General features: G+C 36.2%; 3 protein-coding genes across 3 annotated transcripts; all 3 read left to right on the top strand.

Moving 5' to 3' along the window:
- Window positions 1-74: 74 nt before the first annotated feature.
- On the top strand, window positions 75-2,121 carry LOC149526692 (cyclic phosphodiesterase-like). The gene is made up of 3 exons (XM_089784864.1): window positions 75-607; window positions 735-789; window positions 1,796-2,121. The coding sequence occupies exons 1-3, from the start codon at window positions 158-160 to the stop codon at window positions 1,999-2,001; spliced, it is 711 nt and encodes a 236-aa protein (XP_089640990.1). The 5' UTR covers window positions 75-157; the 3' UTR covers window positions 2,002-2,121.
- A 1,921-nt stretch (window positions 2,122-4,042) lies between these two features.
- On the top strand, window positions 4,043-9,071 carry LOC110424675 (Integrin-linked protein kinase family). The gene is made up of 12 exons (XM_021439295.2): window positions 4,043-4,623; window positions 4,708-4,782; window positions 4,871-4,966; window positions 5,476-5,561; window positions 5,762-5,882; window positions 6,251-6,330; window positions 6,759-6,821; window positions 6,978-7,084; window positions 7,244-7,329; window positions 7,495-7,616; window positions 8,012-8,123; window positions 8,651-9,071. The coding sequence occupies exons 1-12, from the start codon at window positions 4,306-4,308 to the stop codon at window positions 8,753-8,755; spliced, it is 1,371 nt and encodes a 456-aa protein (XP_021294970.1). The 5' UTR covers window positions 4,043-4,305; the 3' UTR covers window positions 8,756-9,071.
- Window positions 9,072-18,147: 9,076 nt separating this feature from the next.
- AG (K-box region and MADS-box transcription factor family protein) lies at window positions 18,148-23,071 on the top strand. The gene is given in 8 exon segments (XM_021439145.2): window positions 18,148-18,383; window positions 20,997-21,078; window positions 21,976-22,037; window positions 22,124-22,223; window positions 22,368-22,409; window positions 22,750-22,791; window positions 22,906-23,015; window positions 23,017-23,071. Coding segments are annotated over 8 exon segments (720 nt in total). The 5' UTR covers window positions 18,148-18,156.
- The last annotated feature ends 622 nt before the right edge of the window (window positions 23,072-23,693 follow it).

Below are 23,693 nucleotides of genomic sequence, written 5' to 3' on the forward strand. Positions count from 1 at the left end.
GTTCTGTATGTCCTTATATATACTAGTGAAGTACAGGTTAGTGAAGATATATACTCGATGTGGTAATGCTCATCATCTTTTTTCTGGAATATTCTTCCATGGGCCGTGGCATCAGGCTCAGTTCCTCCACTCGAGCTCGATAGGATATGCTCTTCCCATGTGCCACCTTGCCCAACTTGCTACTTTAAAATCTCAAACCCATTTTTATTCCATCTTCAAAAGCCCAAATAATATCGCGAAAAGCCTTCTAATCCCTCGTCTTGATTGCTCTGTCACTGGTCGCTTCAGTTCCACTTCTTTCACTGTCATGGCAACCCCAGAAGCCGTCGTTAAGAAAGATGTGTATTCGGTGTGGGCACTTCCACCAGAAGACGTTGCTGTCCGGGTGAAGAAGTTGATGGAAGGTTTAAGATCCGAGTTCGGTGGGCCACAGTTCGAGCCCCACGTCACGGTTGTAGGGGCCATCAGTTTAACCGCTGATGATGCGTTGGCTAAGTTCAGGTCAGCCTGTGATGGGCTCAAGGCTTATACTGCTACCGTCGAACGTGTGGCCACTGGAACTTTCTTTTATCAATGTGTCTTTTTGCTGCTTCACCCCACTCGCGAGGTAATTCCTGTTTCAATTTTTATTTCTGTGGTTTTCCTTCAATCTATAATAATTCAAAGAAAAGCTTTTTAATTATGATTGTTATTGGAGTAGTTGAAGTAAGCAAGAGTTTCATGAATTTTTCCAGGTGGTGGAAGCTAGTGCACATTGTACTGGCCATTTTGGTTACAAGAGTTCCACACGTAAGTTATGCCTTTTGTTTTAACACCTTTGGCAAACTTAGTTATGTTTCTTGGCACCTGTCACGGATATGGGTATCATGTGACTGGGGATACATGTTCTAAAACCCCTTTCTAGGCACCCAAAGATTTCACTAACTTTGTACCTGCTATTGCTGAAATTTATTAGACTAACCGGAGGCTATATTAGGTGAATTAATGATTATCCTTGCCTGGAAAACTGTCAATCCAAACCATTGGTGCTCTCTCGTAAAATTTTCAAGGGAAGAAACATCTAGATAATACCCCTGAGGTTTTGGTATAGTACAGCTCCAGAGGTGGTTAGAATTATGGAATACGAACTAGTTAAAGACGTTCAGACAACATTTTTCAATTGTAGAGTGGTTAGAGTTTTGGAATAGGAAGTCCAATGTTATCAGGTATATGTTAGAGTTTTGGAATATGAAATAAGTCATCAGGAATTTGACTTGTAATCCCTCAAAAAATTTCCGACCAGTTGCTAGAATTGTTTCAATGAGAGTGAAAAATGAAAAAGACACCGTCTAGGGGTGTTAAGGAGGGAAATTGGGTTTTCAAATATTGTTATCAGTTGGTGAAATGTTTTCAGTAATTTTCAAAACTGCCAAATGCATATGACGATTCTGGATTTGATTTAAAGTTATTGTCTGAGTTCTTTAGTGGTGTGCCTAAATGGATAGACTCAATTTGATTTCTTTGCTTTTGAACTCGCAAAACAAGTCAAGTAGCATGTATACCTGAATCCATGGCATTGCTTTAGTTGTCCCAGCAGTTAGATGACTGTGGTTGGTAAATGCCGTTTGTCTTTAAGGATGGCGTAGAAGTACTTTGTAGATGAGATCACTGTCACCGTCATCTGATTGTTGAAAACAAAGCTTAATTGACCATTTTTCAATTAACTGTGCACGAAGATCAAATATTTGTGCTTGTCTTTCCATTTTGACATTCATTCTGTTGGTGACAATTGACAAATACTTCTATTTTCTTCTAGCATACATGCCACATTTGAGCCTCCTGTATGCTGACCTGACAGAAGAAGAGAAGAAGAAAGTTCAAGAAAAAGCTAATATACTTGATGAAAGCATTGGCAGCCTGAGCTTCCAGATAAGTCGTCTTGCATTATATAAAACAGATACTGAGGACAAAACTCTCAAATCCTGGGAGAAGGTTGCTGAATGCAACCTCTGCCCAAATTAGCTCTTTCTCTACTGTTACTCATGCAAATAGCACCTAATACAATGCATATAGGTTGTAATAAGACTGACCTTGTCATCTTACCTATATCAATAATAATGTACCTGTGCAGGTTCTTAGTAATTACTATGAGTTATGATGATGCACTCTATCTTATTGACAATTAGATGTCTTTGAGGTTGCGTACCTTAGAACTGCCACTAGCCATTAATAATATAGGCAATTTGCCAAGTCCACCATCCCCTGCAACTTATTTGCATAGTCAGTTACTTTAAGTGGTGTTCTATTTTGTTTGTTGGGGTCAATGAAAGTTTGCTTAAACCAGTGCCTTTAATTTAAAGAAGAGAAGTAGCGGTCTTATGGGGCAAGTTTCGCTCAATAGGTAGCATTTGGTTATAATGAAAATTGACATTACTCTATAATAATTAGATGACTTGAGCATACAGGCAACAAAGAATATGTCTCGAAATTATCCATCTTATTTTTTTTCCACTTAGTTTGAAGAAGACAAAACCAGAAGGGCAAGCATGTAAAGCATCCATTCAATATGGCTAAAACTATATGAAACGAATAAAAGTAAATTCCATTTCCTTGTCCAAGTTGGGTGAAATTGCATGGTTATCAAGAGTTTTGTTCTCATATTGAAGGCTCGTACATATTTTTATTAGAAGAGATCTAGAAGCTAACAAAATTCAACTCTCAGAATTCCTTATTCCGTTATCCTTATTCATGATCTATATTCAAAAGTCCCTGTACTTGTTATGCCCTTATTGTTGACATGAACTTTCCTAGGACAAAATTGACCATGAACCTAAAGTTGTTAATGAAAATTTGATCTCTTCAAATCTAAGTTCAAGTGTTTTATCCGATTACGTTGACATTTGGCGGAGAGGATTTTGTGATAAAGCGTATGTGAAAAATGGGTAATGGTCAAATAGGCTTTCACAGCTTGACCTAGCTGGATCTTGGATAAGCTAGCTTTTCCACAAACTTTACCCGGGGGTAAGGCACCCAACACAGTTGGAATCTCATTGGACTGAATAACCCAAACCAGAAAAGAAAAGAATGATTCCAAAACGTGTTCAAACTGTAAAAGCAACTTGATGATTTAAAGGAATCCCATTACTCTGTTCCAACTACCAGGAAGGAAGAAACTCCCGAAACATGTAAACATGTTGAGAAAAGTGTCGGCCTAAATCCAAGATTGGTCCCTGGAGCTCCCATGTGATACTTATCTTTTTCCCATCGCATGTTATGGATGACATCAGGCCATGTTTAATAGTCAGACAGCCACATTGTTTTTCCCTCAGGATAATCATGAATAGCTGGAATTGGACAGTGAACCTTAGCCAATTCCTATACTTAGTCAAACGCCATCCGGAATTCACAACAGACCACTGGTTTTTAAAGCCTCAAAGGGCATCCAAAAGTATCTATTTCGAAAGATTCTATTTGATCAACATAATCAATACTTAATTCCCACTTGCAGCCTTGAACAAGATGACCTTTTCAGGATCCAAACATTCGAGGTCCTTGCTTGGAAGTCAAATTCTGAATTGGTTTGAGCCTTTGAGGAAATGAACAAATCCTCAACCATTTTTCGTTTTTTTTTTTGTTTATTTTGGTTTAATTTTGAGGTGTTTCAAACAAAGAAATAAATCTTTCAATGGTCGGCTGAATAGTTTAAGCAGCCAGCCGGACAGCAATTTCGTACCATACAGGTTCCAGGATACGCAGACTACCGAAAACAAGTTGTCACGTGGTGCAAACAATCATTATCCACTTTCCAACGACATCGTTTCGCACCTGGCCCTTCGATTTCCTTCCGCGTTAATAATCTGGGGCCCCATGGAACTAACCTGCACTATTACCGTCTAATGCTGCATAAACGGTCCGGATTGTTAACCGCTTTTCCACAAATGTCTAAAAGTATAAAGTCGTCGTTTCTCATTCGTCCTTGTCGGGTTGCGCCGTATCGAAGAAATTTCCCTCACGCGTTGAAAGCGCGTGAATTCCACACCCATTAAGAAAATTAAAAATCCGCCACGTTACCTACCACTAAAGCTTCAACAACTGCAGTTCCAACTTTCCTTCGCTTTTACGATTCTCTGTTAAACCACCGCAAAATCTCTCTCCTTCTCTCTCTCGACTTCTACATATAAATCTTGCTCATTGGATTCTAATCCCGTTTAAATCTTGTTTAATTAAGACTCTAATCAAATTAAAAATCATACTCATTTTGGATAAACGAAGTAAAGTAGTTGTCGTTTCTTGATTTTCTTGTTCTTGGTTTGGATAAAAAAAGTAATGGAAAATAAAGCGGCGGTGAGGTTTACGTTAGGGAAGCAATCGTCTATGGCACCGGAGAGAAACAGAGGCGAACCGGACGGAAAAGAGAAAGAGGAAGGTGAAGAGATAGACGGAGTTAGGCTGATGTACTTAGCCAACGAAGGTGACTTGGACGGCATTCGCGAGCTCTTGGACTCGGGGATCGACGTTAACTTCCGCGACATCGATGATCGGACGGCTCTCCATATTGCCGCGTGTCAAGCACAGACCGACGTTGTTTCCTTGCTCCTTCAGCGTGGGGCTAACGTCGAATCTAAAGATCGGTGGGGAAGCACTGTAAGCAGAAACAAAAAAGTCCTCCTGCTTTCCTTTTTTTCTTTTAGTTTCTTTTTCTGATCTTATATGTTTTTGTTCAAATAGCCTTTGGCGGATGCTATATATTATAAGAATCATGATGTGATTAAGCTTTTGGAGAAACATGGAGCTAAACCTTTGGTAAGTCTTTGCATTTTCGATTTGGAATTTTTTTTCTTTGCTGATGTTGTTATTGATATTGATATTGATTGTTGAATTTTGGTTGTAGATGGCTCCAATGCATGTAAATCACGCGCGTGAAGTCCCAGAATATGAAATTGATCCAAAAGAACTCGATTTTACTAACAGCGTCGACATTTCTAAGGTGATCTCTTTTTTTTTTTTGTAACATTTCAGGATTTCGTAAGAGTTTAAATCATAGTTATACATAGGAATAGTGTTATATGGGAATTGAGAATAATCTTGGGAGCCATCTAATATTGGATGCATTGCATTCATAAGTGGGAAATAATTTTGCGTTGGACCTGTTTTTCTAGCATAATGCTCATTAAAGTTTGTGAACAATGTTTGGACTTGTTAAACAGTGTCCTGGTTGTTGCACTGTGAATTTGAGCGGACAAAGGGGAACGGGTAGAAAGCCAGTAAAGGATTAAATTTTTGTTGCATAGAGCAGAGAGTTTCGTTAATTGTACAATGCAGGTTCGATGAGAGTCACATAAAAGGCCAATTAGGCAAAGTCTATGCTGTTTTGGTAACTCCATGTTGCATATATATGCAAGAGTCAACTCATAAACTGATGAGCCTGTGCTTTTGCATCTGTAATTTTTTTCTTAGCTGCTGCAGATCTAAGTTATCTCTATGAATAAATTGCAGGGAACTTTCTGTAGAGCATCATGGCGAGGAACAGAAGTTGCTGTAAAAAGGCTTGGAGATGAAGTCCTTACTGATGAGGACAAAGTGTAAGTTGTTCATAACCTGAAAGTTTTTTTTTCCACTGTTTCCCTTTTTTTCTTTTTTTTTCTTTGGGGGTGTGGGGGTTGTGGTGGGTGGGTTTGCAGGCAGTTGGTGCTTGGGTGAGAGGACCACTGGACCAAGCCTGGGTCCTTTTCTTCCAATAGTATGATTTATGAATTGCTTGCTTTTCTTTTTCTTTTTTCAGGAGGGCATTTAGAGATGAGCTTGCATTATTTCAGAAAATTCGACATCCAAATGTTGTCCAATTTCTTGGTGCGGTAACTCAAAGTAGTCCCATGATGATTGTGACAGAATATTTACCCAAGGTTTTTTACTCCAGCAGCTTATTTGCTATCATAGCATCTAAGGGCTGTCGTCTATGAATCATTTACTTCTGTTTGTTTCTTTGGCTTAATGATGTTTATTTCAACTTCTTGTGAATTTGTATTGCTATGAATTCTTTTTGTTGTGTATGAAATGTTGGATAATTCATTGATATGGAATTGTAATGCCAGATATTTACTTTGTTCTGTTAATTTTTCTTTTGGTGATTTTATGGAGAGTAAAATTGAGGATGAATGATAGTGTTTTGTAAAATATTGGCCTTAAAGTTATCTTTAAGCTTGTTTGTTTCAAATCTAAATTGTTCCTTCAGAGTTGGCTTTTTAAATCTTAATTTTCTGTTTTTTTCCAGGGAGATTTACGGCTTTTTTTGAAAGGAAAAGGAGCATTGCAACCAATGAAAGCTCTGAGATTTGCACTTGATATTGCAAGGTTATTATTGTATTATTGCAGTGGACTTGGTTATTATTGCTTGAGGATGCCACATTGACAATTAGCTATTTTGATTGTCAGAAAAGGACAGTTAGATATCAACTTTGATGTGAGAGTTACTGTGTAAATGAGTAGGTATTTAGTTACATGTTATGCTTTCTTTATGAAGAATACAGATAGGCGAATGTGAAAGCTGCAAAATGATGATACATTAGTGTACAGAGAAAATTTGTGGTGACACATAAGACTGATTGTTGGTCTTAGATGATTATAGTTGAGATGATCACTATAAAATTTGAGTTTAGAGATAGGTGAGAGAAATAAAACTGATTAATACATGGTATAGTTTATGGAAGTTTTTTTTCCAGCTGCTAGTCCCTCATGGGTGGACTTGAAAGATCATTAACATATCTTCCACAATTTTGCAGGGGAATGAATTATTTGCATGAGAATAAGCCAGCACCAATAATTCACCGTGATCTTGAGCCTTCGTAAGTTTTCTTGTTCAGATGGGTTTTTCTTTTCCTAACAAATATGTATATTAACGAACAAAAATTAGTTTTATGTTTCTGTAGAAGACATATTGTTTGCCTTAATTTTCTGAAATGGTCAGCACTTTTTATGTGCTTACAATTTGAAATAAACAGAAACATTTTGCGGGATGATTCTGGACATCTGAAAGTCGCAGATTTTGGAGTTAGCAAGCTGCTCACAGTTAAAGAAGATAAACCTCTAACTTGTCAAGAGACATCCTGTGAGTTCACTGTCTATTTGGTTTTAGTTATCCGCAATCTTGTTATTTACATATTTAAGCAGTCATTTTTTGAAATTATCTGAATATGTAGGACTTTATCTTCTATTTAACAAACCCTTGTCTGTGTAAGTTGAAACATGTTAGTTTTTATTGACACAGGCCGATATGTAGCTCCAGAGGTTTTTAAAAATGGTGACTATGATACCAAAGTGGATGTGTTTTCATTTGCTCTGATCCTACATGAGGTAAATTTCTTTACACACTTCAGCTCATATGTTCAGTAAATGAATAAGTTTTAACTTTTGAGTCAATGAGGTTTTAGCTTTGCTTCCCTGCTCAATCTCCTTTTCTTTGACAAAGTCTAATGATCGCAACAGGCTTGATATGTAATTTTAATGTGCTATACTCAGATGATTGAAGGCCACCCGCCATTTTCTGCAAAGCAAGAGAATGAAGTTCCTCAGGCATATGCATCAAGGGAGCGTCCGCCTTTCAAAGCTCCAGCTAAGCATTATGCACATGGGCTTAAAGAGTGAGTACTACATTTGGTCTTCTTCCATTATGAGTAGAGTAATTTTACTCCTGTTCTTTTAGCTGTGTATACTGTTCTGTGGACTCTAGCATTGAGGTTTTTAGTGTATTAGTTAATCATCACACTTAAAACTCTTGGTTCTTAGTCTTAATTATATACACTTTGTTTTGGCACCATACCCATACCGACATGCTTGCATAATTCTTTCAGAATTTAATCCCATATGTTTTTCTGAAAGGATGTGCTAATGTGAAGGTATTTGTAATCTTTTGAAGAAATTATATATTTGCAAATTAGCTTTTAGGGTATTAGTCATTCTATTTCTTTTGTCAGAGTGATGTAGGTATTGGGGCATGATATAGATATGTAAAAGATATGTACGCTCCTGATCACAGGTTAATTGAGGATTGTTGGAATGAGAAGCCTGCTAAGCGACCAACATTCAGACAGATAATAACAAGACTGGAATCCATTCACAACAGTTTCAGTCATAAGAAGCGTTGGAAGGTATCCTTTCTTTCTCCAAACCTCCATTCCACCATTCTCTCACCTGCATTTTCTCTGAAATGCATGCATGCAAGCTGATTATCAAAGAAAAATACAAATAGTTATTGCAAATTTGCTTGAGGGAATCAGTTTCTTCTTGATATCTGTCGTTGTATAGATCATGATCCCAAAATGAAAGGTCAGAAGTTATGATCAAAATTTGAGTGTCACAAGTGTCAGTGTCACCCTAAGTTGCCAAATTTCCTGTCGTTGGATGGCCAGCAGAAGCTAGGTTAGTAGTCCAGGATGATGTTGCTTCATGGCTAGTCTTTCTTAAAAATAGGCATGTCTTTTCTCTGCTTGTGTCAAGCACTAGCTTCAGTCATTCGATTCGTTGGCTGGAATTGATAAGCTAGACACCTGTTAATTTAGTCTATTCTGTTAGTCATTTTTAGAGTTAGCATTTTGGTCCATTTTGCAGGCCTGTGCAATCTGTCACCATTAAGCTAATATTTTTCCTCTGTTGCTACTGCTTGCGATATGTGCAGGTTAGACCATTGAAATGCTTTCAGAATCTGGAGGCAATGCTGAAGAAAGATCATTCTAGTCCAAGCAGCCACAGCAGTTCATCTCGTTCTACTGGTGGCATATGAGTGCCTGATGGTTTATCTTCCAGAGCTTATAATTGTGCATAAATTTTCGTATTCACTTCTTCAGTTTGTTGTCTAAAGGATCAAGTTGTAATCAGGAGCATACCATTTGTTTTTGTCCTATGCTAATTTGTTTGTAGTCATTGTCGAGTTTGATATCTTTCAGATTTGGTTCTCTCCCTTTGCATTGTGGGCTGAGGACTACATTTGTATCAATCCATAGTGTTGTACCTGTTCATGTACATTAAGTATGTTATCATAATCCAAATTTTTATGAATTTTAAGAATTCCATTTATGGAAGAATTCTGATTGATTAAAGATAGGTGGCTTAACTGCAGTTATCTGATGTTGGGCCTAGTGAATTATCATCGTTCACATTCTTATGAGATGATTTTGCATGGAAAGTGACTATTCAAGAAATAAACTCGGCTTTAATCCGTACTTTCATGCATGCATCGTGTACTATATGAGATTGATGTGCATGAAGATCACTTGGACCAATCAAGATGGTGAGAAGTCCAAACCTTTGGGTAACCATGGAATCCAATTTATCAAATCAATTTCCATACATTGTTTTTGGTTCTCTTTCTGCACAGGGGAGGTTTTGTTCATCCTGTTTCTTTTTATTCTCCCCACTTCGTGCTTACATTACCGTACAGGGGACTGACATTTTTGTAATCAGGTTGTGGTCAGGTGGCGGTGTTATGTTTTAGCCCCCTGGGCTTGGGTTATTATTGTCCTCATCACAATCTATTTTGAGTCTTAGCTGTGTATTCTTGCCTCTGGCTGGACCCCTGTCTTGCTCAGGCAGCTTTTGTAAAGCTCTATCATGTATCTAAAAAAAAAAAATTTCCATATCTCAACTGTCTGCCATCCTCCCCCTTTTCTCTTTGTTCTCGAAATTTGTTCTAGCTTACTCCTTAATAACATCTGGGAAAAAGATTGTACAAAGCATGTTGGCATAGTTTCTGCATAGATGCTTCAATAATGTACACTGTAGAATATTTTTTGTTCAATCATGATTTGACCCTTTTGGCATGTCTGTTTGTAGCCCACAAACTAGTATTATTGTTTCTTTATGATGGTGGGTCCATAAAGTATAATTAATCTGCCTCTTTTTTTTTTTTTTTGGTTTCACATTCGTACAAATCCTAGTCTTGAAGGGTTTAAATCTTTATGTATTCAACATCCCCTTGATTGGGCCCTTCAATACTGTAATATTTGGCTTCAACAAGATGCCAAAACACCATCCTCTTTTCTCAAGGGCACTTTCTTGAGATGCACCTTGTGAATTCATATCAACTAATAACATCTAAAACTGTTAGATGTGGCAATTGGTATCTGTTATTTGGAAATTTTCATTCTTCGGATCGTTTTAAATTTTGGGTTATTGATTTTTTATACTAATCGGTTGAATGGATCTTTCAAATTTTGGTGAGTTATTCATTTTTTTTTTAAAAAAAATATTAATGATCAAATTCGGAGTCATATAGTCAGTTTGATTCTTGTCGTACAGGGGTGCTACAAGCGCCAATGACTAATCAATGAAACAGAGGAATAAAAGTTGGTATATTTTGTAATCTTGGGCCATAAAATCTCTGTCTAAGCTTACCATAGTAATGAAATACTAGGACTTTGAGCACAAATTGACTAAAAAGAAGTGAAAAAGTTTGTTATGATTTCAGGGGGAAAGGGGATGACATTCACCATCTCTTCTGAGTTTTTCACTTTCATAACCAAGCAAAACCAAAAGCTACCGCAAAGAGGAACAACTTACAACTCCAATGTCTTTGTACCCAAAGTAACACCAAACTGGAAACTCGAAAAAGAGAAAAAGAAAAATACATATAATATAATTAGATTCAAATTGGAAGCTAGACATGTTCATGGGTGTGTCTCCTTGATTTACTCCAAGTTAGTATATGATAACTGGAAAAGAGAGGAAACGTTATCATTGCACAGGAATATTTGCTCAGATTTCTATAACCAACAAAAGAGATGGTGAACTTTATGGCTTCTTTAAAGCAGGATTTCAATACTTGGATGCCATAAAAGCAACCATTCTTGCTGCTTCACTTCATTGAGGCTTCTGCCAGTGGGGGCCCCTAAACCCTTGCCACCTATATTGATTAATCATCGACTTAAGCATGATGAATTTGCTGATATAATCATAGTTCATCAGGTGATTATATTTGTGAATTACTGGTAATTACGCTAACGTATACCTTACATACTATTCATTATATACCTTCTGAGGGTTTATCCAAGACAATTTCAAAAAGCTTGGTATCAAAGTTTCTTGATTGGGAATTGCCTCTTAACAAGCCTAATGGGGCCACAACTTGATTAATGTAGGACCCCCTTCTGGTCCTTTTTCTGGGACAAAATTGGTTATTGCCCGATTGCCATCAATGTCATATAGACTTACTTTGCTAACTAATGCTGATGATAATACCAAAAGAAATTGATGGCATGGTCCCCCTCTGCTGCTTTCAGAAAGGAAAGGGGTGGGAGGGGGTGGAAAATGGAGTTGAGCTTAAGTCCATCACAGTGTAGCCTACACATTGTATGCTCCCCTACCATTACAGTGAGAAAGCTTCACTGCTAGCTATCAGCTGAGAAATTTCTGAATCACATGGACCGATTTGTATTAGGACTTTATCTTATCCTTTAGGGCTGATGAATTGCAATCAAGATATTTCTTCTTTCTTGTCTCTGTCTCTCTGTCCTTTTACACATCTTTTGTTCTTTAATAACAATATGGCTTTCATCCAAATACCAAACCCTTTTATGGTTTCTATTCTGTGATTTAATATTTCAATATTTAAATTCCAATTTAAAACAGTTTCATGAAAAGAAAAGCCCTACAATCAAAGCTATAACACAAAAAGAAGACAATTGACGAAAGCAAATGATGGATGGAGGCCAAAAGATATTTAGAAATATGACTAACCAATATAATGAAAGAGAACCAATAGCCAGACCTCATAAAGTAATATCCAACTTTATGGGATCTTCTACCATCCACACGAATTTCATTGCATTATAATTTATGTAACAAGGGAATGGTTATGCAGTTGGGGAAATCATAAATCAAAACCAGGAGAGCACAGAAAGGGATGCATGGAAGGTCTGGTGCTTTAGGTTTCACAACCATACATTTGTTTTTTTTTTTTTTTGTAGCTCAACCCTTTGATCATTGAATTATACAAAGATGAACCATCCACCCATGTTCCATTACACAACGATAAAGAATCCAGACTTCAATTATAGAGCTGCAGGATTATAATTAGGAGACAAGTCTAAATTACTTTTGTTGGCTTTAGCAGATTAGAAACGCTTAATATAGTAAATAATAATGAGCTTCATTAAGTTATAGTTTTGTTTTGTTGGCTAATTAGCACCACTTGGGTTTTTATCAACTCAAATGAACAAATTTTTTTTTTCTCACCCAATCATAAGAGTTTCATTAATAACATTTCAAGACGGTACGTGGGAAATCCATGGGGTCCCATTGGTAGAGAGTGTCTCCAAACTCACCTAGAGTACCATATCATTTTAGCTTACAGACCCCTACACATAAGCATACACAGGATCACCAGAGCGAAGGACTACCATACATCATAGCACAAATGCTCAAACAAAACAATGCATACATATCACCACCAAGCTGAAATCATAGATGTCTTATCCACACCCGATTTTGCTAAATGATCTGTGAAGAAGTTGGCCTCTCTTAACGTATGCATAAATGTGACCATACCAATCATTTGCTTTAAGACATCAATCTCATTGGAAATGGATCATTTATTTCATGGCCGTTGATCAATATTGTTTACTCAAGATAAAGCCACTATAGAATCAGATTCAACAATTAAATCAGCTCCTATAAAAGGTGAGGATTGAAAAAATCTAAGAGCATGCAAAATTGCCATAATCTTTGCATAGTTAAAATCTTGGATGCCTAAAGGTCCCCCCACCAACATATCCATCAAAAGTTTCGAAGCACTCCACCATACCCTACTTTTCTGAAATAATCAAAAACAGAAACCCATGTGCCATTAATCATAATCCACCTTGTTCTCAAGATCAACTATGGTTTCCAAAAGAAACTTTATTCCAAGATCTCAAATGTGTTTTGAGTCGATTGAGCTTAACCTTGAGACAAAGTCCATTTGCTCACAACCATCTCAGAAAAAGAATTCTCTGAGAGCCAACGGTCAAGGAAATGAAACAGTCTAGGTCCCCAGTCAACATACTCTGATAACAATAATATTGGACAGTGGTTGGATAAAGATCTTTTAAGACATTTCTGACTAAGGCTGTGGAATTGTAGAAGCCACTTAAAAGAAAGTACAAACCGATCCAAACTCATTGAAATTTGCAATGCCAGTTCCCAAAGTAATACATCCCCCCGTTCATCGGCACTTTGAATTGCATTGTAGTCATCTGCACAACACCAACTTGCAGGGAAATCAGTCTTCAAAGAAAGTAGCTCTTTTCAAATTACATGGCAATCACCAACACCACAAGATTGTCTAGCTAATTAAGTATAATCGGGATGAGTTAAATGTAATAGAAAAAATTACATGATTGTCTCTCCATACTTTTTTCATTCATGTAAATTATTTTTTTTGAAAAACTACTTTTCTAATAAATAAAAAAGAATAATACCGGATAGTACAAAGCAAGAATACAAAAACTTTCAAAACCATTCAAATAATAATGATCTCGAAACTTTCAATAGTTGAAAATCAACAAAATAACTGATAAAAAAATTTTGGTGTTCACAAATAGTACGTATAAATGATTCTGAGAGACAAAGATAAACCTTTTAGTAATCATGTTTTGCATTTTGTAATCATTGGTTTTATTAATACAAACTACTATTTGTAAACGACAAGTAAACTGAAACACTATATCATTCTGCAGAAAGTGAGAAAGTTAATTCTACTAAAACAAGTCTTATGCCTATTAGTGCTAAGACTAAAGACCTTTTTTTTTTTGCTTAGTCAATAAATTTATTTATTATATATGAACACAAATGATCATTAAAGCGCTTAACACTGGAAACCAAGAAGGTTCAGTGACGTAGACCATACATGCCTAGGACACGACCGAACAGCTTAAAAGAATTTTTCATCTACGTATAACCACCTGAGAATAAATCAACAGCAAAACAAACATAACCCTGCTATGCTATGCATAAGACTAAAGACTTCGCATCAGCATAATGAAATGACTAATCAAGACAATGCAATGACTGTAATAACCAATCCGAAATCAATAGAAATGATCACTTCTTATGTATCAAAGGAATTACCTCACTGATCGCTTCGCACACATGAACGTGAGGGACACGCTGGTGGAAAATAGGGACTCACGTTGTTCATTGCATAACAAGCCTGGACGTCAAATCATTGTGGCATTATCAACCTTTGCATTCCTTCCCCGTCGGAAGTGATTATTCACTCTTAGACTTCCTCACATGTACAGTGAATGTGGGTTTAATTAATTTGTCATCACACACACACAGAAAAAAGAAAAAGGTTTAGGGTGTGGTTTATGACTAAAAAACTTGAAGGAGGTGGAGATGGTGACTGCCTATAATGCATTAATGGGATTAGGTATAATGCATTGACGTATTCACATCTCATAATCATTCAGTATGAAGTCGTCTATTTTCACAGTGTTGCAACGCTGGTGGTCCCCTTCCAAAGGGAATGTTTAAATGTAATTCGTACGATTACATTTACCGTACTTCTTTCCCTTTGCCTTGTTATATGTTTTTCAACAGGTATAAACTTAAAGTAACATTCTGAATCCCCTCCCTCATGTTAATTTCTCAATTGGAAACTACTCCACTGTTTATCACAAGAAAAATCAAGCATACAAACAAATAAAATTTTCATTTCCTTTTTCTGCTAAACATGTCAAACCCTCTTGCTTCCCTTGTTCTAATTGGTCTTCACCATTATTGTGAAACACCAGCTAGGCCAAAGCGAAAACCTACCTGCTAGGCAAGGGATCATGATCATCATCAGTCAATTGCTTTAGAGCCATATCAATTAAGATTTTGACAAAATTAGCACTGCCTACTACGTCCTCAACAGGGGAAGAAACTCTTTTTGTCTCTCCCCCTTGTCCCCTTTTGATCTCCAGTGTTCCATGACTGTGTTCTAACTTAAGTTTTTATCCCATATCATCGGAAACGAGGCAAAACAATGCAGTATTAGTAAGCACCATGGGGAATCTTATTCCATGGTACATTTACAAGCAAAGCTTTATACATTTTTCTCAGTTGTGGTAAAGTGTGCGCACAAATAAGTAGTAGTTACCGTCAATGTGGTCCTCAAGTAGGTACGGGCAAGATTTTGTTTGCTGTGACCCATAAAGAGATCTCCACCAATGAGAGCATGGATATATAAACTAGTGCAACCTTTTCCGTCTTAGAAATCCCAACTTTTTTTAGACATGAAGCCATGAGTGGAAAGGTGCACTCAAAGGTTTTGAGAAAGTTTCACATGCTAAACTATAGAGCTAGAAAGAAAATATGAAAATCGCTGCTTACTTTGATATAATTTCTGATTGCATCATCATAGTTGAAACTTCGGGGAAGATTGTTAATTGCCGTCATATACGGCACCCCAATTAATTTAGTCATAATTATGCATAGAATGACCAATTTTGTATAGTCATATAGGGATTTATAAGAATAGGAAAAAGAGTTGGGTTTCAAGGAAAACGTGTTTTACCCATGCTTCTAATAGTCAACACCCATTGCTTTGGGTTAAAATTTGCAGCACTATCAATCTCAACTTCTCTATCTTCTGAGTCAAATATGAGCAGAATTAATTGTAGCACCGAATTGCTCACATGTGGTTTTATACATAAGATGCAATTACATGAAACTCGAAGCACACTTCATATTCAATGGGAAATGGCTCTAATGCCTCGCAAAAGTGACAAGTCCTCTAGAATCATCGTCACCATGGCATTTCCCAACTGTCCTTGTGGTAGCTAACCCCCCTCCAGTGAAAGGGCCAATGAGATTCAATGCAAAAGTGGGTGAAGAGTCCAATGGGTTCCTATGCCACCAAAGTCTTTTGTCAATTAAGCTTAAGGCTTGCCATGGCATTACCGGAGATGGAAGAATAAAATTTCCTTTTCAAAAAACAAAAAAAAAAGGTCAAATACTACGGAGAAAAGGGATAAATTAATAAGGTATGTTGCTATTGCAAACTATTTAAAAATAATTTCCAATAATAGAAATATAAAATTTTTTAGATCAAAGAATATACCTCTTTATGTATTGATCAGTTCTCTTCTCAGGACTTTAATAAAATTTTCACTTTGATTGAGAAAAAAAAATAATAACATATAATTTTTGAGATGGGAAAGAATTTTTTTCGCAATTCAGACTCAAAAATCTATAATTAGTCTTCATATACTTATCAACAAGAAGGGGAAAAAACAAGTATTTATGATTTGCCTTATTAGTACCATCAATGTGTTGCAGGTAATCAAGATGTGCCAAAGAGTAAGATGTCTCACGGAAGTCAGACTTCCCTCTATCATTACTTTATTGATACAACAAGACTTGGATTATGCAAAGACATTCCTTGGAAGAACAAAGACAAAAACGGGAAAGGCAAGAAGAAGGAATGATCATAGATGGATGGAACGGACCAAAGATCAAATATCCTGTGATAGATTTTTCATGACTTTAATTGCCAAACAATGGGACGAGAACTAATTTCAACACAAAAACTATATATTCTTTGATATGTGGAGCTAATTAGCGACGTGAAAAATTCAAATGAGGAAAGACGGACCAATGTATACACTTTTTGCTTAAAATTTGATGTCCTTGTATATTTTAAGAAATTAAAAAGTTTTGTTTTCAATATTTATACTGATATTCATATGCAATAAATGAAGTTAAAGAAAGGGTGTGAATCAATAATTATATGAAATAAATCGATAATTATATTTGATTTGAAGATTTTTTAACGGTTATAACTGGAACGAGGTTAAGTTAATTACTTGATACCTAATAAGTATTTTGTACTCAAAAGTCATTGTCCAAGAGAAATCCTAATCGGGCCCTCGACCATAAATAATATTACAGCTCAATAAGTTAGCCGTGGAATAATATTTACATTTCTTCATTCCATAGTAAATATTCTACTTTAGTTCGATGATGAATAGTAAAGAAATTTATAAAAATTTATTCTAATATTTTTAAGTTGAAATTTTGAAAAATTCCCTAAGATTAATATTAAATGTTTTTTATGTTCCAAAAGGATAAAACATCAAAAGAGAAAGTTGAACCGAAATCAAACATTATTTAGGGACATATTCAAATGAAAGGGTATAAGACACTTAAATGTAAACAAAAGGAATACAAATGACAAAAAAATCTCTTTTGTCTCGCCAAGAACAAAAAAAAATATTGACAAGAAAGCTCTCTAGCTCAAAGAATAAGCATCAAAGGATTAAATGGAAAAATAGTAATTAACAAATAGTGAGAGCTCCCCTTTGTGCTTTTGTTTACTTTGTTTGCCCCTCCTTTGAGTTTGCTTGTTAGCAACTTAGCCTAACGTCTCATTCAACCCATTAATAGTCCCTTGGAAAAGGTCCCTCTCTCTCTCTCTCTCTAATGCAATGCCCTCCCTCCATTCACATGCAAGCAAAAAGAGGAAAAAAAAAAAACTAATGGTTAATGGAGTCTGAACCTTACAAGTGATTCCCAACTTTAACCTTTCTTTTGTTCCTTCAGCTTTATTATAATACCACCACTTAGAAGAGGAAAAACCAAACCAAATACTAGAAAAAGATACTATTCAAGTGTTAAAAACGGCAGATTAATTAGCTGGTTTTATAAATGATGATAAATCAGAAGGGTCGCTGTTTACTTTTATAAATAGACACCTCTCGACTCTTCCCTGCTCCCATTTTCTGCATCTCTCTTGATCAGGTTTGTGGAAGAAAAAAAAAGGGAGAGAAAAACCTCAAAACCCTTTTTGTTTCTGTCCTTAATTATCATACTCCCTTTCATTTCTTTTCCATCTGCAGGTTAGTCATCTACAAGCTGAAACATAGTCCTTTTAATCATTTTCATTGCTTCACTTCTTTTGGGTTCAATCAATCTTTTTCACTTAACACCCTGATTCATCCACTAGAAGCTCTCCTTGATCATCTCACCATATCAGCCTGCAAGAAGTTGAAAACTTAATCATGTTCAGGGATATGAATAGTTCTGCAAACATTTCCTTTCCTGCAAACTTAACAGTCTCTAAAAGGAAGATATAGTAAATGCTTGTAGCAGTTATTGTATGTATGTATGTATGTATGTATATCATTGTTTATCGTGTATTTTTCTATTTCGCAGTTAGCAATCATGGTGTACCCCAATGAATCCGGTGAGACCTCTCCCCAGAAGAAAATGGGAAGGGGAAAGATCGAGATCAAGCGGATCGAAAACACAACGAATCGTCAGGTTACTTTCTGCAAAAGGCGCAATGGACTGCTCAAAAAGGCATATGAGTTATCCGTTCTTTGTGATGCTGAGGTTGCTCTGATTGTCTTCTCTAGCCGTGGCCGCCTCTATGAGTATGCTAATAATAGGTATATATCCAACTCTTCGATCTTAATTTTTCTCAAAGCTTATCAGCTATCTTTTTTCCTTCTTGAAAAAAAAATCCCTCAGTTTTTATTCTGTTCATCACTAAGTCTCTTTTTCACTTGAGCCCAAAGGGCATTTCTTATTTTCAAGTTTGTTTCGTGAAAAGTACAATGAAAATTTTGTCAATGGAGATATTTCCTATTGGTGTCTACAGCTGAAGGCTTTGCAACAGATCTTTGGGTTGATTTAAGTAAAAGAACATAATTATTTGTTTTATATAAATATATATATTGGTGTAAAGCTTAGATTGAGTTCTCTCAAACTAAGATTCACTTGTCTTCTTTCTTCTATTTTGTCTTTTTCACTTGTATAAGCTTTGGGCTCTTTTTGCTGTTTATGATCGTTTCTTGAGTTCCTACTTTGGTGGGATACATAGATCTGGTGCAATAGATAGAAACAGGGAGCATTATGTTTTTTGCTAGTGAAAAAGGTATAGGTTTTTGGGAAATATATGCAGGCCTGTGAGATCAGCCTCCTTTCTCCTCCATTGTTGTTAAATTTTCTCTTTTTTCCTTTCCAATATACCTCTCTCTTAGCTGTGCCTGTCTCAACCATGGAACTAAGATAAGGGCCTAGAAACAAAGCTGTCATGCTCCCATTAGCTCAGATCCCCCAAAGCTCTTGACACTTCCTTAATGGCACGTCAGTTAGACATCAAGAGAGAGCAAAAGTACTTTGCTAGAAAGAAAGTAAATATAAAAACAGCAAAGTATTTTGTCCAAATTAAGAACCCCATCAAAGGCATAACATTAGGGTTGCAAAAAACCAGATTGGTTCTTTTATGTTTTTTTTTTCCTTTCTTTTCCCTTTGGGAACATGTTAAAACTCCCTTTTCCAACCAATCACAACCAAATCAGGCCTCAACTCAATCACATCTAAATTAGGGTTCTTACACGAAATTTCCCTAAATCCCGTTTTGCACCACGTGAGTTGCCCCCTTCTTCACAGTCAAACGAAACCAAATTAGGGTTTTGTTGTTATATTTATTATTAACCACATAAGGCTAACAGTTTGTCCAAAGACTTTCAATCAGTAACCCTTAAATCAAGTAAAGTAATCTTTCAGCAACCAATCACAACTCGCTAAAACTTTTACATGGTTTTAGACATTTCCCTTGGTTTTTTTATAGTACAGTTAAATCTATCTAGGGTTTTGATGACCCCAGAGTAAGATTAGGTTTGGTGTTTTGTCTTAGTTACAGAATCTTTTGGTCACGTCACCCACGATTTGTTCAGTTTCTTGACTACTGACAAATTTGTTCGATGTCATGATTCCAAAACTGGGTTTTCCTTGTTTTTTTTTTTTTTTCATCATTTGAACTCGAAAATTCATCTTATATGAGACATGGATGAAATACCCATCTGCCCATTTTTCCTTTTCTTTTTTCTTCTTAGATCTCTATTTCTCAGTCGGGTAAAAATTCTTTTACAAAAGCTTCTGTGGGAAAGAGAGTGATTTGAGCCAATGAAAATAGCTCGACTGCTATCATTATAATGAATCACTGTTGGCATTATGGAGTGAAGCTTTGCAGTTTGCATTTGCTAAAGATCTTGCGTAGTCATATTTGTGCAAGTTTTGATGGGAGGGAGAGAGAGAGAAAAAAGTGAAGTCAGCAGTGTTGTGTCTGAGAGACAAGGTACGACAACTGCGAGCCAATGGGAGAGTTCTGAGGTTTTGGCTTCTTCCGTGAAATGCAACTATGGCTGCTGAAATGGACGGCTCTGATGTACTCAGAGTTTCAGACAGGGACAGGCACTGGATAAAATCACTATTTTATTTCATATTTTATTGTTATATGTCTTTTGGCTCTTGCTTTAGCCCCTTCAAATGTCATTAAACCCATAGATTTTTTTACACACTTTTTGGATTCAACGAGGTGGATAATAACTAACAATGCAGGATTTAAAAGTATTGCCCTTTGTGTAATGGGTTTCTGACATCTGGCACAAGTTTTGACCATAGAAATTTCTGAGCCAATCATACTGTTAGAACAGTGCCAGCATGGCCGCGACAGCCAATCACTGGCTCGACGAGATTAAGGAATCAGCACATCGAGGAAATTTAAGGAGCCGGGGTGACTAGGGTCTTATCAAATAAATAAACAAAACTTGGCTTTATGGTTTCGTATTAGATTCAGTTAACTGAGAAAGTTGGTTGATGTGACCGTTATAATCTAAGCTTAATAATTTTGCTAGGTAGCTTTAGGTATAATGATGATGACTCATGAGAAAGTGCAGAGTTTTCATGATTCCATTTCTTTTTTATGGCATCAATATCAGGGCTAGTGAATAGTGATGTAGATTTTAGCAGGATAACAGCTGGGGCTGGTGCTCGTCTTTTATCTATCTAGAGCCTTCGATCTCTTTTTTGATTTATGGTTCATGGAATACCTTGATGTGTTTATGTTCGTAGTTGTGAAAGCTTTTTACATATTCTAATTTCTCAGCTAAACGATACTTAAGGAAAGCAGCCATTTATATATGTAGACATTCGCTTCTATCACTATATATATTCTGTGCTGCTAATTTATTTTATGTAATTAACAATGTTTGCAGTGTCAAAGCAACAATTGAGAGGTACAAAAAAACTTGTGCAGATTCCTCCAATACTGGGTCAGTTTCTGAAGCTAATGCTCAGGTATGCACTCAATCTCCAAGCCATTTTTTTCCTTTTTGTTTTCTTGTACAAATGGAAGTACGAGGAATTATACTATAAGAAGCGATCCTCTCTGTGCCATTATAAACTTCATCCATCTTTTTCTCTTCAATATTTAAAGCTCTCATTGTTAAAATGTGCTGTTGAGAACATCATTCATATTCTTGTAGTCACATAAATGGCACCTTGATGAGTGGCAGTATGGATAGAAGAAGCTGGCTGATGACCAGCGATGACTATGAAAAATAAGTCTTTGTTTACAATGACAAGTCCTCCACACCCTTGACATCTGTATTTTTTTCACGTTTTGTGTTGAGACATGATTGTGCATCAAAACTAAGTTGTATCTCATGGTCTAAAGTTTCTTCTGAAATGGAAAACTTTAACTCTTTGAAAATTGGAAAGCTGTGATTAAAACACTGAAGTAAGTTAATTAAGAAGACAAAAAAAAAATTCCTTATTGTGACGAATTCTGAAGCTACAAGTATTTATCATCACTTTTTTTTTTGGTCAGTAATTATCATAACTTGATCTTTAAAATTATATGGTTTTGGTCTTAATTAAATTTTAATCTAATCTTCTTTTGGCTGAAAAGAAAATAAATAAAGGGCGGGGGCAGATTTTATCTCTATTTTCATAAAGAAAGAGCAGACTTTCCTTGCCTTAAAAGGGCAATCATATTGTAAGGATTTGTCCATTAATGGTAATAGATTTCTGACAATGGTGACTTTAAGTGGGTTTCCTCTTATTTTATTGAAAAAAAATGGTATCTTCATATGATAAATCTCATGAACTTACTCAAGTGGCTGAAGAGTGTACATTCAATTCTAGTCATTGATGATATGAGTTAAACTAATGCCATGCGGATGTAAATCTCAGTTCTACCAGCAAGAAGCTGCCAAACTACGAGTGCAAATTGGGAATTTGCAGAACTCAAACAGGTTATGTCGTATGGTCTTCATTCAGTTGCATCATTTTATGTATTTGTCGTTCAAACCTTTTCGTTAACAATGGTATATGTTTCCAGGCATATGCTAGGCGAGTCTCTCAGCGCATTGCCTATGAAGGATCTTAGAAGCTTGGAGAATCGTTTAGAGAAAGGAATTAGCAGAATCCGTTCCAAAAAGGTCTCTCTTTTGTGACTGACAATTTATGTCTATAAAAATAGTATTTCTTTCAAGATGACTATGCAATCTTTCTTTCTAGCCCTGGGATTGCCACTGACAAATTTTCCCTTTTCCTTTTAACTTTCTTCCTCCAAACTCTACCAGAATGAGCTGCTGTTTGCAGAAATTGAGTATATGCAGAAGAGGGTAAGAATCTTTCGCACTCCAGTTACTCTTCATGTTCCTTTTAATCGAAAATGATTGCCCGAGTGTTGTATAATGCAATAACTTTGCCAACGTATTCGTGGTCATCGGTTAAAGGCATCCAAATGGTATGGGGTGATCGTATCTGAATAGCATTTCAACTGTATGCAACACTATATTTAACCGCTCCACAGATAAAATTTACTCTCTTCTTGGATATACAATGCCTTGATCTCGGAAAATTTAAGAAGGCGATCTATGGATGCTAGCTATATTTTTAAAACCATTTCACATGTCGGCCTGACAATGCATTCTTTTTGTGGTATAAATTTGTTCATTGCAGGAAATTGACTTGCATAACAATAACCAACTTCTCCGAGCAAAGGTCTCTCTCTCCTTTCAAGCTCTTGTGTGTGCGCGCGAGCGCGTACTTGTGTCGCTGTATTTAGCAATCATAGAAATAGTAATGACTTGAGGACCTCATTACTGTATGCTGCAGATAGCTGAGAATGAGAGGAAGCAGCAGAACATAAATTTGATGCCAGGAGGGTCTAACTTCGAGATCATGCCTTCTCAGCCATTTGACTCTCGGAACTACTTTCAAGTCAATGCATTACAACCCGCCAGTCATTACCCCCACCAGGATCAGATGGCCCTTCAATTAGTGTAAGAATCTTTTACATCATTTTTTCAATTACGGGAAAATGCACCTCAAAATTACATCATCAACATGAAACATTTACAGTATTTTTCATGTACATGGCATATATAGACATGTCTTTCTTCAAAATTAGACACATGCGCCCACCATACAACACACCCTATTCAGTACCAAGTATCACCTTCAACCATTAGATGTTAGAAAACTCACATCTTTAGATTTTAAAACGACTTAACAATCATGAAATATAAACCTCACTTGATTTATCATAATTGTAATTTGATAAAGATAAATGCCAACCATGCCAAATCCCATGAACAAAATATGATTCAGCCTGCCAGAACTCTAATAATTATTGCAATTTGCAATATATTCCTAATCTAAATATGTTTTTTTTCCTATTCATTTCCTTTGGATTTGGTTAGGTAGTTTTAGGTTTTAGTTTTCCATTGAATTTGGGATGCCATATTCTTACTCAAGCAGTAAAATTTTTATGCATTGGCTGGAGGACTGTAGCATCGTATCCTGTCTAAGGAAGAGATGATCTATAGCCTGCCACTACTGAGTTTTATCATATATCTCATTATTTCATCATCGGAATACTGTTAATCATTAATACATAATGG

Source organism: Theobroma umbraticum, unplaced genomic scaffold, assembly GCF_002168275.2.
Source record: "Theobroma umbraticum cultivar Fairchild unplaced genomic scaffold, ASM216827v3 scaffold_204.0, whole genome shotgun sequence".
NCBI classification, from domain to species: domain Eukaryota; kingdom Viridiplantae; phylum Streptophyta; class Magnoliopsida; order Malvales; family Malvaceae; genus Theobroma; species Theobroma umbraticum.